Genomic DNA, 19,265 nt, shown 5'->3' with positions numbered 1-19,265 from the left:
CTGAGAATTTCCCCCCAAATCAATGTCAGACACCAAACCAGAGATCCAGGAAGATCAGAGAACACCAAGCCAGATAAATACCCGCCCCCCCAAAAAAACCAAATTACAAGTAAGCATATCATTTTCAAATTACGGAAAATCAAAGACAAAGAATCCTGGAAGAAACCAGAGCGGGAGAAAAACACCTTAACTGTAGAGGAACAACGATAAGAACTATATCCAATTTCTCATAAAGTATGCAAGCAAGAAGAGAATGGAATGAAATACTTAAATGCTGAGAGAAAAAACCCCACCAACTTGGACTTCTGTACCCTGCAAAATTATTTTTCAAAAGTGAAAGAGAAATGATTTCTCAGATAAATGAGGGAATTTGCCGCCAGTAGATTTGCCTTGCAAGAAATGTTAGAAGAACTTCCTTAGAAAGAAAACAGGTCAGAACTCAGAACTACATAAATAAAGGAAGAGCATTCAAGAAGGAGTAAGTGAAGTGGGTGCCTGGGTGGCTCAGTTGGTTGAGCAACCGACTGGTTTCCACTCAGAACGATCTCAGGGTCCTGAGATCGACTCCCGCATCAAGCCCCATGTTGGGCTCCGTGCTGGGGGTGGAGCCTGCTTAAGATTCTCTTCCCCTCTAAAATTAAAAAAACACAGAAAAACACGGAGTAAGTGAAAGTAAAATAAAAGTACCCAAAAAAGTTTTTTAAAAGATTTTATTTATTTATTTGAGAGAGAGAGACAGCCAGCGAGAGAGGGAACACAAGCAGGGGGAGTGAGAGAGAAAGAAGCAGGCTCCCAGCAGAAGAGCCTGACGTGGGGCTCGATCCCAGAAGTCCGGGATCATGCCCTGAGCTGAAGGCAGACGCTTAATGACTGAGCCACCCAGGCGCCCCCCCAAAATTTTTTTAAATCTCAATTTTAAAAATCTCAAAAGACTCAAGCAAGTTATTTTTGTGGAAGTTGACAATTCCAAAATTGATATAGGAGCAAAGGGGGCCAAGGATAGACAAGAAAACTTTGAAGAAGGAAAAGATCAAAGTGGGAGGATTTTTTCTACTGGATATGAAGACTTATCCAGCTGCTGTAGTTAACATAATCAATATATAGCATATATGTGATATAGTGTAAGGATAAAGAGAACAATACAACAGGGTCCTGAACATTTTAATGCATGTATGTCCAATTTATGACAAAGTAGCACTTTCCAATAAATGATGGTGAACTGGATATCCATATAGAAAAAGAAAAAAAGGAAAATTGACGCATGCTCACACCATACAAAAATAATAAATTCCAAGTGGAATTTGAGAATCTTTTAGGATAAAAAATACAATATAGCTTCTAGAAGATAATATAGGAGAGTATCTTCATGATCGTGGGATAGGGAAAGATTTCTTAAATAAAACCAAAAAGTCATTACTCAATTATAATGAGACTATTGTTAAACTGGACATTAAAATTAATAACTTCTATTCATGGTACTTAAGAGTGAAAATGAAAGCTGACAGAGTGGAAGAACATATTTGCAATGCATGAAACTGCCAAACAGCTCATAACCATAGTGTATGTACACACACACACACACACACACACACACACAACTACCCTATACACAAATGAAAGGACATACAACCCAACTGAAAATAATGGGCAAGAAACTAGAACAGACTCTTCATGAAAGAAGATGGCCAATAAACTTGTCTGAAACATGTTCAACTTCACTAGTTGTCAGGGAAATACAAATTTAAAAGCATGAGCTACTACTCTAAATTTGCCAGAATTATTAAATGTAAAAGATGGAGAATACCTAGTATTGGTAAGGAAGTGGGGGAACTGGAACTCTCAAACCCTGCTCATAGGAGTGCAAATTAAGCCAACAACTCTGTAAAATTTTGGGGAACTATCTACAAAAGCTGAATATGTTCATATTCCATGACCTAGCTAAGAACATACAGAAAAAAATGTGTACACAAGTGCATCAAAAGGTATGCAAAGGAACATTTTTATAGTAGCAATATTTGCAATAGGCCCCATAACAATCTAAATTCCCACCAACACATCAGACAGGATACACAAATCGAGGTGTAATCACACAGTGGAAAACTTGCAATGAGGAGGAGTGAACTACAAGCTACATAAAGTAACGTAGATGAAGGTCACAAACATATGCAGAAGTCAGGCACACTAGGACAAATATGGTGTAATTCCATTCATATAAAATTCAAAAACAGTCAAAACAAACACCTGATATTAGAAGTCAGGATACTGGTTACCTATGAGAAGAGTGGTGATTAGAAAAGAGAGATATTAATCATGTTTCATGTCTCGACCTGGGATTTAGTTACATGGGTGTGTTCTCTTTGTGATAATTTAACAAGACAAACATAATTTGAACACTTTTCTGAATGTTATACATCAATTAAAATTTTTAAATGCAAATCTGATAAATGTCCTTTTGAAGAAATTTTCCTGTTTCTAATGAAGATTACTTGCCTTGCCAGTTTCCTCTCATCCTTGCCTGAATTGAACTCATTTGTCTCCTTTAGGTAGTAGGATGCTTTCTGAGAGCAGTGCTCTGTCAGAACTGAAATACGTGTTTTAATTTCTCTTCCACGGTGAGATGTCAACTGCATTTTGATACAGACTAAAAGTCACCTTGAAGCAGATCTTCCCTTTCCTGCAAAGAATCTCGAGTGGGTTCCTGTCCTCAGAGAAGGGCTTAGCAAAACTATTAACAAAACTAACAGTATCTGAACGGCTCTAAGTATGATCTCTCGTGGAGGTAGTCACTGAGGAGGAAGTAGGAATAAGCGTTCTAGGTTTATGTGCTGCAAGGTAGTGTTTCTGGGAGGTCTATTATGACGTAAGACCTAGGATGAGTGTCCTTTAAACAACTGCTGTGAAAGAACTCTACCTTGGCAGCTTTAATAACAGCTAGATCAGAATTTCGCCTCTCTGCCACATTATTTCAGACCTCATATTTGGGGATAACTGTGCCAGCACAGAAGTCACTTGTCCTCCCTGGAGCCTAACGAACCTCCTATCTGCCTAGGAAATTCTCAACCTTGCTCCTGCTGCCCACGGCTCTTACACATTTATCAACTGTTTCATCCACCACCTATTGACTCAAATCATGACCGCCTGAGGAGTGACCATCAACTCCATTTGTGCCATTCCCACTGTCCTGGGGTAGCCTAGAATCCCACAGATTTGGTTGAGAGAGGGATTGGAAAGTACTTTAAAGATTCTGGACAGTTTGGCTTGAGGTCTCCTTTAGAAGAGTAACATTAATAACACTGCTCAAGACAGAGTCGGGACCAAACCTGAAGCTGCTTCAACACACACAGAGTGAAAGACTGGAGGGAGAGAGAAGGGACTTTTTTTTTTTTTAAAGACTGTATTTAAATGGATTTAATTACCACAAAATTTATCATAATAGATAATCTGCAATCATAGGGAAGAATAATGTAGGCTTTTAAGGACATGTATCCAACTGAGAACACTGAAAGATCAGACTTAGAATGTGAATGTGGTAATTGACATAGTAGTGGAGTGACAGCAGTGAGAGATTTAAATGTGTGAGTCGGAATGCCATAGAGTGACTCAGCTCCTTCATAATAATATTCCACCACCACAGCATCATAACAAGACAATGACAATGGCCTTCTGAAGTTCAAGTCCTGCTGACTTGTGGGAGTCAGATATTATACATGGGAAATGAATGACTGGGGCACATGATTTGCCCTGCAAACTGTGTAGAACTCTGGTTTCACCTATAAATTAACTAGACTCTTCTCTGTGAAATGTTTTAAAAACATTTTCACTATATTATTTTCAAAAACGTTATGCTAAGAATGAAAGCAGTCTTATGCAAAAGAGAATATATTGCCTGATTCTATTTATTCTATTCAGAATAGTTTGGGGTGGGGGTGCAGATTTAACTAGGAAGGAACTTCCCAGTGCTGGTGCTGGTAATGTTCTACATCTTGATAGAAGTTCAGGATCTAGTTGTATGCATTTGTCCAAACTATTTAAATGTACACCTACAATTTGTGCATTTCATTGTATGCAAATTTCACCTCAAGAGAAAAAAATGTAAAAATAAAAACAAATTAAAGAAATACCTCTGTTAAAAACCAGAAGAGTGAAATCGTACTTATTAAGAAAAATAAATTCAATAATTTTTAGAAAAAAATACATAACCTAACCCAAGTACGTAAAAAAATGGAATGACCCTTGCCCTTACCCAGATGTCTGCCTGGCCTGCTCCCTCATGTGTTCTTCAGATCTCTGCTAAAATGCAATTTTAACAGAAAGTCCTTCTCTAACAATGCTATTTCAACACCCCCAAATTCCTCACTTTCTATCTTTGTGTCCTGCTTAATATTTATTTATAACCTTCAGTATCACCATAAGAACACATTTATTTGTTTAAGACTCTCCACTAGTGGAATGCAAACTCCAAGAGAACAGCGCAGAGAAGGAAAGTGTCCTTGAACACATTATTCCATTTCCAACATATCACTCAACTGCAATACACTTGAGCTTTGAGGTCGATTAAAATGAAGTGTCTGTCCTCAAAGGAATGGACAAAGAAATACGGTAAAGGAGGAATCTCTCCCTTCTTCTCTCATTTCCACCTTTTGGTCTCTGCCCAGAGGGAAGCTGGAATTACCACTGAAATCCACCTCCTCCACATATCTGGGCCCCTCTCCAGCCCTTACTCCCTCAGCAAAGGAGAGCGACTAATCTGATAAATCAGAGTTTGATATTAATTTGGCCACATTTTCCTAGAGGGTGAAACCGCTGAGCTAAGCCAGCCCATGTTCTTATACCATCATCTTGTCTCCTCTTACTTAAGTAGACCTACCAGGTCTTGACTTTCTCACTGCTACCTATGACTGGCCATGTGAAACAGGCCCATAGACCTCATTCATGCTACATGTTGGGAAACAAGTCTAAACAACCTGCTTTGCAAACCGAGCGAAGTCTCTAGTCTAGGCAACACGAGTAGATTTGGAGTGGGAGGTTTCAAGCCTAAGCCATGTTGTCCAGTAGCTTTTTCCTAAGAACCTTGAATTGAAGGTTACAGGATACACATCTAAATTAATAAAGTTTGTACCAATATTCCACTTGGACAGTAATCATTGGACATATACTGTATTATCAGTCAAAATGCCAGAGGAGTTCTGAACTCCTAACTCAAGAAAAATATAAAACAAAAAAAACATAAAAATAATGTAATACTCCATTGGTGCTAAATAACTTATTTTAATAAATTTGTCTTTAATACAAGTGTAAAACAACACTCCTACCATTTCAACTATAGTCAAACCCACACTTCAAAACTAAATCAATAATTAGTAATATGTTAATTCTGAAAAGTTTTTTAACTACAAGAGTATCAAATATAATACAAAACCCAAATATTTAATGCTTTCTGATACAATATTGAAAATAAACTTCTTGGCATCCCAAAGTCCTTCCCCCAAAAATCTTTTTTTATTTAACAAGTAAGGGTATATAGTACCTTGCTGGTGTTTATATTAAAAAATTTTTAAAACAAATAATTTCCAACTTCGGTGTGATTCTAGTACTTCTGTGCCATCCCCAAATGCCTTATGTACATACTAACTCCTTGCACGTAGGTTCATGGTCTTGGTAGAAAAAATCATGTTAGTCATAGTGTTTTAAAATTATAACTAGATTTTTAAGCTATGAAATAAAGCAAGAAAGTTTAACATTATTTAGTACCCTTTCTTCTTCTCTCTCTTTTTTTTTTTTTTTTTTTTTTGCCAATAAGGACAGATTTAACACCATTCTTCATTCAAATGGACTATCATATAAGGTTTTAGCTTATGTTTCTTCTTGGTTAGCTGGTTATACCAAATGCCCAAGTACAATTCTCATTAGAACTGAGCATTTCCACATAAGGGTAATTAGTTTTAATTTAAAATAAAATAATATATGTACATGTAGATTAAAATATAACAAACATATGCGAACTAGTAAGAGACATTCAACCAGAAAACGTGAAACGTACCCATTAGAAAGGAGACATAAGGGATAAATTTTAAACTGAAATGCTGAATCATTAAAGATACTACCATTAATGTATACAGACCAACTAAGATAAGAAAGAAGTTAAGAATATGTGAAATGCTGACAAGAATAGTTTCTTCTACAGTTAAAATGAATCTGTTTTAAAAGAGAAAAAAATAAGCTCCTAAAATGAAAATTACAAAGCAAAACATGGGCTTAGTAATTTATTAAAAATTATAACCCTAATTTTCTCTGGAGAAAAAGGAACATTATAAACAAAGGCATGAAATAGACTTCAGATCGAGACTCATACCAATACTCTGTTCTTGCTGAAAAATACACTACTTATAAAATTTCAAATATTTTCCACTTAATGTGGGTTAAAAATACAATGTTTATATCTGAAATATAAACTAGTCATTTATTTTCATTCATAATAAAAGTGGTTTAGGTAAGGTTTACTTTTCCCAGTGCTCAAAGTTAAGTAGGAATTGTTTTCCATATCTAGGAATTATAATAGTAATGTTAAGTATAAATTTAATTTTGCTGAACTAAAATTCAGATAGATTCAATTAAAACTGTGTATGAAGATACCTAAATATAACAAAGGCTTTAATTTTTATTATTTTGCAATGATAGTAAATTTACTTTTTCTAACATTAGGAAAAAAATCTAGCCTCTTTTATCAATATAAAACTATTAAAATAATCACAACAGAATTCTTTATATATAACTTAGGAAAACAATTTCACATGATACACTCATAACACTCAAGAATTAGAATCCAGAAAGAGACAACAGAAAGAAGTTCTTTCTTTTTGTCACCTCCATTCCTTATATATAATCTTTATTTCACATCATTTACATAGAAATATTTATCACAATCAGACAGGTAGATAAGAAAAAAGTTTCTGCCTTTACAGCTCATAAAGTAAATTTACTCAGTCTTCTTAGTATGTTTCTTTTTAACAGTATCTGAAGCAACGCCTATAGGTTTTGAGGTCGATGAACCAGTACCATTAAAAGATGATTTTGTTTCACTTTTCTTTTCACATGATGAAAACTGCTGCTGCCAGCCAAACAGCATCCGACTCAATGTATCCTCAAAAGGAGCAAAAGGCACAGTAGCAGTCTCTGTAATCATCATGGTTATCTGGAAAAAAAAAAAAAGTTCAATTTTGAATTGAAATACAAATGCTTCCTACTTTTCAAAAATGAGAAGAGAAAGTAAATTTAAAGAAACAAAGATTAAAAACACAATTTTTACTCTTTAAAAGATTTTTTTACTGAGGTATAATTGACAGTTTCAGGTGTAAAACATGATTCAATATTTGTATATGTTGCAAAGTGATCACCACAACAGGTCACCATACAGTTACAAATTTTTTGTGTGATGAGAACTTTTAAGATTTACTCTTAGCAGCTTTCAAATATACAATCACTATTATTAACTATAGTCACCATGCTGCACATTATGTCCCCATGACCAGAAGGCTGTATCTTTTGAATCCCTTTATCCACTTTACCCCCGAGCCTTTTGTTTGCTCATTTGTTTTGTTCTTTAGTTTCACATAAGTGAAATCGTGTAGTATTTGCTTTTCTCTGACTTATTTCACTTAGCATAACATCAAGATCCACCCATGTTGTCATAAATGGCAAGATTTTGTTCTTTTTATTGCTGAATATTCCATTGTATAAATACACACACACACACACGCACACATCACATCTTCTTCGTCCATTCATCCACCAACTGACACGTTGCTTCTGTTATCCTGGCTATTGTAAAAGAATGCTGCAAAGAACATGGGAGTGCATCTATCTTTTTGAATTAGTGTCTTCATTTTCTTCAGATAAATATCTAGAGTGGAACTGCTAGATCATATGGCAGTTCTATTAATTTTTTGAGGAACTTCCATACTGTTTTGCATAGCGATCACACCAACTTACATTCCCACCAACAGTGCACAAGGGTACTCTTTTCTCCACTTTTCATCAACACTTGTTATTTCTTGTCTTTTTGATAACAGCCATTCTGACAGGTGCGAGGTGATATCTCCTTGTGGTTTTGATTTGCACTTCCTGATTATCAGTGACGTTGAGCATCTTCTCATGTACCTGTTGACCATCTGTATGTCTTTGGAAAAATGTCTATTCAAAGCTACCCATTTTTGAATTGGATCGTTTGGTTTTTTGCTATTCAGTTGTATCAGTTCTTTATGTACTCTGGGTATTAAACACTTATCAGATATATGATTTGCTAATATTTTCTCCCATTCAGTAGGCTGTCCTTTCATATTGCTAACAGTTTCCTTTGCTGTGCAGTTTTTTAGTTTAATGCAGTTCCACTTGTTTATTTTTGCTTTTGATGTCTTTGCTTTAGGTGTCAGATCCAAAAAATAGCCAAGACTGATGACAAGGAGCTTACCACATATATTTTCTTCTAGAAGTTTTATGGTTTTGGTTCTTCAATCCATTTTGAGTTCATCTTTGTGTATGGTTTAAGATATTGGTCCAGTTATATCCTTTTGCATGTGGCTCTCCAGTTTTCCCAGCACCATTTTAGTGAAGAAACCATCCTTCCCCCATGGTATATTCTTGGCCCCTTTGTCGTAAATTAATTGACCACATTTGCATGGGTTTATTTCTGAGCTAAAATGCATTCTTTAATCTTTAGGAGAAGCAAACTCAGCTAGGTTCTAGAAAATCTCTATTCTCTACAAGTTTATACTTAACCAGAGCAAAAGAACATAACTCATTAATAATAATACAAGGTACCATACTTGTGGGTGGCAAACGAGCAGTATAACCACAAAAATACATTTAGTATTCAAAGGAAATAGGAAAGTAAAATATCACCTACAGACTATACCAAACAACCAATAACAGCTACCATTACTATGCTTTTAACATACGCCAGAACTTTGATAGGTGTTCTGTATGATCTTATCTCGTTAAATTTAACCCAACAATTACTCCAAAATTACTCTCGGCATAGAGATGTGAACCAAGGCTGATAGGTTCAGTAATTTGCCCAGTCACAGAACTAATAAGCAGTAAAGCAGTTTGGAACACCCAGATTTTGAGATCAATCACTAAACACACTGCATTCTATCATTATCTAAGGTCACAGACTTTCAGTAAATTGTACCCTTAGGAGGGAGAGTAGAAAATCTCTGGGGCGCCTGGGTGGCACAGCGGTTAAGCGTCTGCCTTCGGCTCAGGGCGTGATCCCAGCGTTCTGGGATCGAGCCCCACATCAGGCTCTTCCGCTATGAGCCTGCTTCTTCCTCTCACACTCTCCCTGCTTGTGTTCCCTCTCTCGCTGGCTGTCTCTATCTCTGTCGAATAAATAAATTAAAAAAAAAATCTTTAAAAAAAAAAAAAAGAAAATCTCTAATCACCCAGTTTTTCCCACATGTATATTTATACACAAAGCACCAAGACATTAAGAGGTGGAATATAAAGTGCTATCAATTCTTTATCTGGCAAAATGCACAGTGTTCAGAGATGTTCAGATTTACTCAACAAATTAGATTGGTACCAAAATGGATCTGAGGGGAGAATGTTAAGGACTAAAATGGTTCCAAAAAGCCCAAGAATTTCCAAAAGATAATTCCTCCAGCAGATCTAAGATAATGAATCAAATTAGAAATTTTTGGAATCAAATCTCCACAAGGAGCCCCTACCCAATCCATTTGTTTGGGGAAAATGGAATCAAGAATAAAATTCTTACTAACTATTGTCTAGGTAGTGAGGTGCTGGGAGACAGAATAGGTGTCCATCAAGAAGAACACAGAAGTGAAACGCATACTGTACAACTGTTAAAAGTAGTAGATAGAAAAGTAATATGGAAAAATTCTTAAAAATACTGTTAGGTGAAAATGAGACAAAGAACAAGAGCTATAGTGTACTATCATTTAGATAAATTAAAATGCATGCACACACAACATTGTGAATGTACAAAATGTCACAGAATTGAATACAATGAAACAGGTGATTTGTTTTGTGACTTTGACCTCAATAAAAATAAACAAACTAACAAACTTTTTAAAAAATGCATGTACATGGGCTCCAAGCCAGCCATGACTTAAAAAATGCCTTATATCAAACCCAGTCTCTCACCAAAATCAATATTAAAAACAAATACACAGAACAATCATTAAAAAGCACTGGAGAGTAACAAATCAGGCTGAACCTAAAAGGGCTATGATCCCTAAGAGAAAATTAACTGAGTAAGGTGAGCTCCACATTCAACCTGGCTTTTTTCTTTTAATGATACGTGTCAATTCACAGAAAACACAAGTTCCAAATGGGCTAAGGAGACAGAGGCTGCAATGTGAGAAGGCCAAAGCATCTGGGACTTGAGGGCAATACAGCTCAAAGAGGAAAGAACCACAAAAAAATACGCCCAAAGATCCACACATAACTTGTGTGGAGAAGTTTACCAACCCTAAATTGTGCAAACGCAGACAGAGATTTCAAAAACCTAGCAGAGAGAAACAGTTGGAAGGCTAAAAGCTGATCAGACACTTCAGCAGCAGCCAGCACAAGGTTGGAGTTCAAGGCCAGCCAAAGTGGAACTGCCTAGGGATATACCTCAGGTTTAAACTGAGACCCCAAAAGGGTCACATTCTAGAAGGGCAAACCCAAAACAGAACAGCATGAACAAAACCTAAAAGTAACTATCAACAGGATTAAAATAATCTCCTTGTGTATTACAGCTGTCTGCCAGAAAAAAGTTGAATGTCATCCCTGCCCTGAAAGTCCTTACAGACTAGTCAGAGACATGCTGGTCAGAGACAGAGTAAACCAGTAATTACAGAACAGTAAAAGGGTAAATGCAGTGATGGAGGTCTGGTCACAGATATTTAAGTATGACATATAGATTTGGAAGTCATTACCATATAAGTAAAATGTAAAGGCATGAATATGAATGTGGTCACCTGGAGAGAGAATATAGAGTAAGAAGGGTCTAAATATAATGTTACTCTATAAGTTTATGTCATTATTGCGGAAGATCTAAGAACAATTTCTTTATACTAAATTATTCTTTAGAATAAATAGTTACAATAAGGTGTACTAGCAAAATTACCTTGGTCATAGCTTGACTTCATGAACTGCCAATAACAAATAAAGGAATTCAGTTAAAAACAATGGTCCACTGTCAGGAAAACAGCATAGTCTTTTTACAAACACTAAAAGAGAAGACTGTCAGGATCTAAAGTATTTCATGAGAGCATGAACTATAGTATTTTTCAAAGTCGAGTGTTTTAATAGAATCTCCACTCCCAGTAGACTCATCACTCAGCTGAGAAGTATTGCTGGCATCAGAAATTACTGCTGAGATAGACTTATGAGATTCAAGGACAAACTTCTGTGAATTCAGCCTCTTATCAGGTCTTGATTCAGCAAGGTGACACAAATATAATGGTGACAAATGGAATGAACCCTTATTCTTTTACAAATAAAATATAAAACTGTCTCTTTATTTAGCAAACTATTAACAGAAAAAGCATAAGACTTAAATAGCATTCGACTTCCCAGTCTCTTGCTTAAAAAGAGAAAGAAAAAAAAAGAAAGTAGAAACCCTAAAGACAATCTCAAATTTACAACATATCCTAAAATATAAACTAATTCAGGAAAATAAACTGTTTAAAGCTACACCACATTCTTTATGTAATATCTCATGCTATATCATTTCAAAGATGCCCAGAAAAATGTGACATACAGTCTAAGTTCTTTAAGGGCACAAACAGCACTTAATGTACTTTTAGATCCTCTACAGAGCCTAGCGTAGAGAGTACAACGAATAAACATAATTTCTACCTCACACGAACAACTGAAAGAATCTGTATAGACAAAATTTGCCTTATTACTCTCTCTCCACTCAGAACATACTTCTTCTTGTCTCTGAGTTCCCAGATCCAAACAATACTTTGCAGGGCAACTCATGTGTCTACTCCACTAAGCCTTTTGGAGAACCTCCAATGAAAGTCTCTTTGCCCTTGAATGAACTCCCAACGGCAAGTGGCATACTCAACCATGTTATCTGGTCATCTATGCTTTCTTCATTGGTGATGTCACTCACTCAGGCATCTATAATTATTAACCTGATGACTGTCAAATAAATTAAAATTTTAAGATTTCTATTTTTATAAATGTACTTTTCAATAAACTGGGTAAATGAATTGCTCATTTCTGGTAGTTTAGTCTTAGATAATTAAGTATGGAAGAATTCAATACAGTGATACCCCTAAAAGAGGCTTTTGACCATTTATCAGTCAGTCAACAAATACATATTTAAAATCTACTACAAATACTAGACATACTGCCAGGGATGCATAATAAATAAAATAAACCTAGTCCCACTCCTCACAAAATTTAAAAGTTTAGTGTACATGTCCATATTTCTCTTTCTCATATTTCTCTTCATAACATCTTAAGTACAGAGTCTGGGTCTTACTCAAACTTTATATGCCCATTTGTATCCCTCAAAGGGCCTAATGACACTGTCCTTCATTCATGTTTTCAATAACATACTATCTGAATATACTCTCAACAGCATTCAGCATCTCTCCAGTCCATCCTTCCTAAAACCGTATCTTGGTTTTCCCCTTGCCTGACTAACAACTTCTTCCCAGTTTCCCATTCTGAATCTTCCTTCTCTAAGTAAGTATTAAAGAATCTCATAGCTCTGTCCTCACTCCTGTCTCACTGTTTCTCTCTCTATGTAATATAACTGCCTCCTTAAGTTATAAATTTAACACAATCTCAATAAAAAAAATACCAGCATGTTTTTTATGGAGAAAAGACAAATTGCTATTAAAATTCATATCAATATGCGAAAATAGCTGGAAAAAAATTGAAGAGAAAAACAAACATGCAAGAATATCCAAAAAACACTGAAAATGAAAAATTCCAAGAGTGTCTGATTCTCCGTAGCCTTGTAGATAGAACACAGAGCCAGACTTTCTAAATTTTGCCAGCCGGATAAATGAGAAATGAGATCTGTTATTTTAATTAATATTTCTCAAATTATGAGTGTTGCACATTTTTTCCACATGTTTGAAAGATATCGTATCTTCTCTATGAGAATTGTCTGTTGACAGGTTCCTTTTAATTTTTCTATCAGGTTTTTGGCCCTGTATCCCTTAATTTTTAAGAGGTTGTTCTGTATTACGAATATAAGCCTCTGTGATATATGTTGCAAGAACTTCTGTCACAATTTGACAGCTGTATTTTTACTTTGACCATGGTGCTTTCTTCCATGCAACTTCTTAAAAAAGTGTTATAGAGTCAAACTTATGAACATTTTCTTTATAGAAAAAGAATAAAGAAGGCCCAAAGTAAGCACAAGGACGGACATAATACAGACCTGAAATTAGTGAAATGTCAAACTGAAAACAATGACACCAAAGGCTGGGTCTTTCCAACAAAACAATGAAATTGATAAACATCTAGTAGGACTGATTTAAAAAGAGAGAAAATACAAATGACCAATACCAGGAACTAAAGTGGAGACATTACTACAAATTCTACAGACATTAAAAGGGTAACAAAGAACTGCCATGAAAAATTTCATGCCAATAAAATAAAAAATTTAAGCAAATTGGCAAATTCCTTGAAAAATACAACTTACCAAAATGAACACAAATAAAATAGAAAATCTGAATAGTCTAATATCAAACACTTAACTAAGAAATAATATCAAACCTACATAAACACTTTCAGAGAATAGAGAATTGAACACTTCTCAACTTATTTAATGAGCCAAGTGTTATGCTGATACAAAAACCACACAAAGAAACTACAAACCAACATCCTTCCTTCATAAACGCACTGGAAAAAAATCTCTTCAAAATATCAGCAAATTGAATCTAGCAATATACAAAAAGGATCCATCCATCATAGCCAAATGGAGTTTGTCACAGAAATGAAAGGTTGTTACATTTTTTAAAATCAAAGTAATCTACTATATTAAGAGAATACAGGAGGAAAAAACCATATCATCACCTCAACCAATACAGAACAAAGCATTTAACAAAATTCCAAACCAATTCGTGATAAAAATTCTCACCAAATTAGGAATATAAGGGAATTTCCTTAACCTGATAAAGTATATTGATAAGAACTTATACCTCACACCATACTTAATGTATGATGAATATTTTCCCATTAAGGTTAGAAATAAGACAAAGGTGTCCACTCTCACACCATTTCCATTGACCGTTGTACTGGAGGTTCTAGCCAGGACAATAAGGCAATAAAAAAGAAATAAACAGCAGCCATATTAAAAAGGAAAAAGTAAAACTGTATTATAGACAAGACTGTATATTAGACAATGCTAAGAAATCTACACAATATATACCAGAACTAATACATAAATTTAGAAAGGTCACAGGATACAAGAAATACATATAAGAATCAACTATACATCTACATATAAGCAATGAAATTGTAAAATTGAAAACTTTTAAATTACTATTTATAAAGGCATCCCAAAATAGGAACTACTTCAGGATAAATTTAAATTTAACAAAATATATGTAAAACAATGAAAACACAAAAATTTAAGAAGACCTAAATAAACAGAAATATATCATATTGACAGATTGGCAGGTTCAATATTTTTAAGATATTATTTCTCCCAAATGGATCTATGAACACAACACAATCTCAATCACAATCCTAGAAGCCCTGTTGGGTTTTTTTTTTTTGTAGAAAGTGACATCCTAATCTTAAGACTTATATGAAAATGTGAAACACCTAAAATATCCAAAGAAATCTTGAGAAAGAATAAATTTGAAGTACTTATACTAAATAGTATAAATCAAATGATTTCAAGACTTGTTACAAACTTGTGCTGTAACAAACTTGTGCTCATAATGAAAAAATAAATCTAGCCTTTATCTTACGCCAATTATAAAACTTAATTTGACATGGATCACATACCTAAATATAAAGGCAAAAACTGTAAGAAGAAAATACAGGTGAAAAATCCTCACAGCCCTGGGGTATGGAAGGATTACTTACATAGTACACAAAAAGCAGGACCATAAAAGGAAAATTTGATAAATCGAACCTCATCAAAACAAAAATTTCTTAAGACAATATTAACGAAATAAAAAAGCAAGCCACAAACTAGGAAAAAAATATTTGTGGTTCATATATCTCACAAAGGATTGGTATCCTGAATATACAGAGAACTGTAACAACTCAACAAGAAGACAAACCATCCAATTTTCAAAAATGGGCAAAGACTGGAACAAACACTGCTTGAAGACGATAATATAAAAGGCCGGTAAGCACAGGAAAAGATGCTCAAATCTCTAGTTTATCAGAGAAAATGCAAAAAAAAAGAGAAAAAAACCAAAAAACAAAAAAACAACGCTACAGTGAGATACCACTACATATATGTAAAATGACAGGAGACTGGCAATAATAAATATTGGCAAGGATGCAGAACATCTGGAACTCTCATGCATTGCTGGTAGTAATGTTGATGGGTACAACCATTTTGGAAAACAGTGTGCCAGTTTCTTTAAACATTAAACTTATGCTTTCCTTATGACCCAGCAATTCCACTCCTAGTTATTTATCCAAGAGAAATGAAAATACATGTCCACACGAAGTACATGCGTTCACAGCAACTTTATTCAAAATAACCATACTGGAAAAATAAAAAACTAGAAATAATCCAAAATCTGTCAACAGATAACTGGATAAACAAACTGGGGTGTATAATGTTACTCAGCAATAAAAAGGAGTATGAACCAGCATGGGTAAATCTCAAAAACATTACGTTAAACAGGGGCACCTGGGTGGCTCAGTTGGTTAAGCGGCCAACTCTTGATTTTGGCTAGGTCATGATCTCAGGGTCCTGGAATAGAGCCCCACATTGGGCTCCCCACTCAGCAGGGAGTCTGCTTGTCCCTTTGCCCCTCTCCCCACGCATGCTGTGCTCTCTATCTCTCTCAAATAAATAAAATCTAGAAAAAAATACATTATGCCAAACAAAAGAAGCCAGACACAAAAGATAGATAGTTTACAATTTATATGAAACTTGAAAAAAGATTAATCCATAATGACAGAAACTGGGTAAGTGGTACCCTGGAGCTATAAGCAATAGTTGGGATTTATTGGAGTAGTAGTACGCACGGACTTTTTTGAAGTAACAGAAATATTCCATATCTTGATTGTGATGATTATGCACATAGATAAATGTGTCAAAAGTCATCAAAATGTAATCTTAGAATGAGTATATTTTATCGTATGAAAATTAAGTTTAACAAGTAGGTTTTCAAAAAATTTTTGAAGAGCTTGTTTCAAAGTTTTTGTAAATGTAACAGCCCTTTGAAGTTATCCTTTGTATTTCTGGAAAATGTACTGCCAATTAGTCAGATTAACTTTCTGTATGAGATCCTTTAGCCCAATTTTTTCAGAATAAGAATAAGTTAGTAGCTTGGGTATTAGAGGGATCTAAAAGAAAAAAATGCTACTTTGCTAACACATATTTTAAAAGAGATACTGATGAAGTTGGGCTCTGTACCACATGTTAAGAGACGGGTTGCTGTAGATTATACATAGAAAAGGATTAACAGGTCACAAGATACGTTGACTCTTCAACTTTGTCAGATATTGCCAAACTGCTCTCCCAAGCTACTTCTATTTATACTCTCTCCAAATCCCTTTAAAATAGTTTATATGCTTTGTCTTCAATTCCTCTTATTCACCTCAGTCTATAATAAACATTTTTCTATTCTCTACCAGTCCACTGAAAACTGCTTTTATCCAAGTCACCAAAAACCTCTTCATTTCAAAAATCCAACAGCCTCTTTTCAGTTTTAATCACTCTTAACCACTCAAGTATCCCTGTGTTTTATTTCACAATAACACTATTTCACCATAACTCCTTATATGAAAGAGCCAAAAGATAATCCATGCTTCTCAAACTTTTCTCAAATCATCTCTGATGAAAGAAAGTGAACTTGGTAGAGCCCAAAACAAAAGCATGCCAAGTATAAAATGTCATATTTTATCTTATCTTAAAAAACGTGAATTTTGAATTCTATCCCATAATATATTCCTGTTTAACTTAAAAATGTTTATAATAACTAACACTGAGGTCAACCAATGGTACATAAAACATCACATTTATAATGTGACTTTGTACTGATAGGGCCAAAAAAAAGCCATATATCCCTTAGGATATGTATAACTCTAGTTTAAGAAACATAAATGACTTGCTCAAAATTGTGAAGCCTGGATTTCACACTCTCACTCCAAAGCCCGTGCGCTTTTCCCTATACCAACAGTCTTAGTTGGCACCTATTTCTTTCCTCTGAGAATTGAATTTTAAAGATCATAAAAGACTTGTGAAAGCTGGAAAAGTAGAATTGAGTCCTCTTTGAATGAAACTGGGATCCTACAGGGCTAAACATCATTGAATGTTCAGTTTGCTTGGGCTATGGAAGAAACAACGAAAGGAAGAAAGGAAAGGAAGATAAGAGAGAGGGAAAGAGACAAGAAGAGAAGGAGCAAGAAGTTTAACACACTTCTCTCAGGAAGACAGAAAATTAATAGATCAGACATGGAAAAAATTAGTAGCTATATATTTGAAACATAATGAACAAGCATATGTGTAGATATTTGCAGACTCCTTATACCTCAAAAATAAAGAACATACTTTTCTTATATAAAAATAATTCTAAAATCTCAATACTAGTACAGAAATGAAGTCTCAACAAACACCAGAGAATAACAGACCACATATACTGTCTATAATGCAGTTAAAGAAAAGTTTTAAAAGTTTAAAAGATTTTTTTTAATGTCTGAAATTTTAAAACACACTCTTAAACATTTTTTGTCAAAGAAGAAATTGTTATATAAGTTAAGAGAAATTAAAACTGGGGCACCTGAGTGGCACACTCGGTTAAGCGTCCGACTCTCGGTTTTGGCTCAAGTCATGAACTCAGGGTCTTGGAACTGAGCCCTGCATCGGGCTCTCCGCTCTGCAAGGAGTCTGCTGAAATTTCTCTCTCCCTTTCCCTCTGCCCCTCTCCCCAATCACTTCCGTGCTCTCTCTCTAAAATGAATGGATAAATCTCAAAAAAAAAAAAAGAATTTAAACTGAATGACAGTAAAAATGAAAATATGTGACGTGAGACACAGCAATGTAAAACAGTATGATTGAGAGGAACAACAAAACCAAAAGTTGGTCCTCTGAAAAGACTGACAATATACAAAAACCTCTGACAAGACTGATCAAGTAAGATCCTTGACAATAGAATAACTGGTTCTAGACTCCAGGCGAAGAAACCATAAAACTGACCAAAAAACAAGGTAACTACTTTTAGGCACTGGACAACAGAGAGTGTAAGACTGATCGTGAGAAGAGAGTAACTGATAAAGTGATCCACACATGTACCCTCACTTCTGCCTCAGGACAATTTCTCAAGCAGAAAGCTAGAACTGAAACTAAGGTGGCAGAGACTGATGTCAGTGAAGCTAAAGAGACTTGGCTCTGCAGGGCAGGATATCAAATAGGAGGAAATGGGTAGGCACAGGGGGCAGGGGAGGAGACTCCAGATGTCTATATGGGATGGTGCCACAAGCCCTTGGCTTAGGGCTAGCCTGCACATGTCAAGACAGAGACCTCCTGTGGCTTACCACAGAGTGGCTGCTAGCGGGTTGAGATATCGAAAGAGATACTACAGGTTGACCAATGGTGGGGGCATTTACTTTCTGTTTCTCTTACAGAACTCACGATTTTCACACTTACATTATAGACTTCTATGGGCTTGCTTTACTTTTGTGGAGTTATTCTCTTTGAAAAGAGAAATCATATTTATCAGCATCTCTGTATATGCCAAAACACTAGATTATTATCCAAAACAAACAGATAACGCACATTTCTTGACTATACAAATAATACAGGAAAAGAACAAAGTAAAGAAAAATAAACAAAATAAATAATTACGCCAAATCTTTCCCTATATATTCTGTCATTTCATCTTTTTATATCTAAGAAATGAAAAACTATAGTAGCTACTCAGAAACAAATGACAAGCCATTTAAAAATCAATATAAATCTGGGGCGCCTGGGTGGCACAGCGGTTAAGCGTCTGCCTTCAGCTCAGGGTGTGATCCCAGCGTTGTGAGCCTGCTTCTTCCTCTCCCACTCCCCCTGCTTGTGTTCCCTCTCTCGCTGGCTGTCTCTATCT

The 19,265-nt window shown here is 35.2% G+C and overlaps 1 protein-coding gene across 2 annotated transcripts in view; it reads right to left on the bottom strand.

Moving 5' to 3' along the window:
• Positions 1-6,869: 6,869 nt before the first annotated feature.
• TMEM38B (transmembrane protein 38B) overlaps positions 6,870-19,265 on the bottom strand; it is a 52,786-nt gene continuing 40,390 nt past the window's right edge. For both annotated transcript variants that reach the window (XM_002927670.4, XM_034664228.1), the window contains one exon: positions 6,870-7,192. In XM_002927670.4, coding sequence (XP_002927716.1) covers positions 6,977-7,192 — 216 coding nt within the window. In that variant the 3' untranslated portion in view covers positions 6,870-6,976. The remainder of the gene's footprint in view (positions 7,193-19,265) is intronic.

Source organism: Ailuropoda melanoleuca, chromosome 7, assembly GCF_002007445.2.
Source record: "Ailuropoda melanoleuca isolate Jingjing chromosome 7, ASM200744v2, whole genome shotgun sequence".
Classification (NCBI taxonomy): Eukaryota; Metazoa; Chordata; class Mammalia; order Carnivora; family Ursidae; genus Ailuropoda; species Ailuropoda melanoleuca.
Note: the sequence above shows the minus strand (reverse complement) of the source record. Positions and strands in the feature narration are given on the sequence as shown.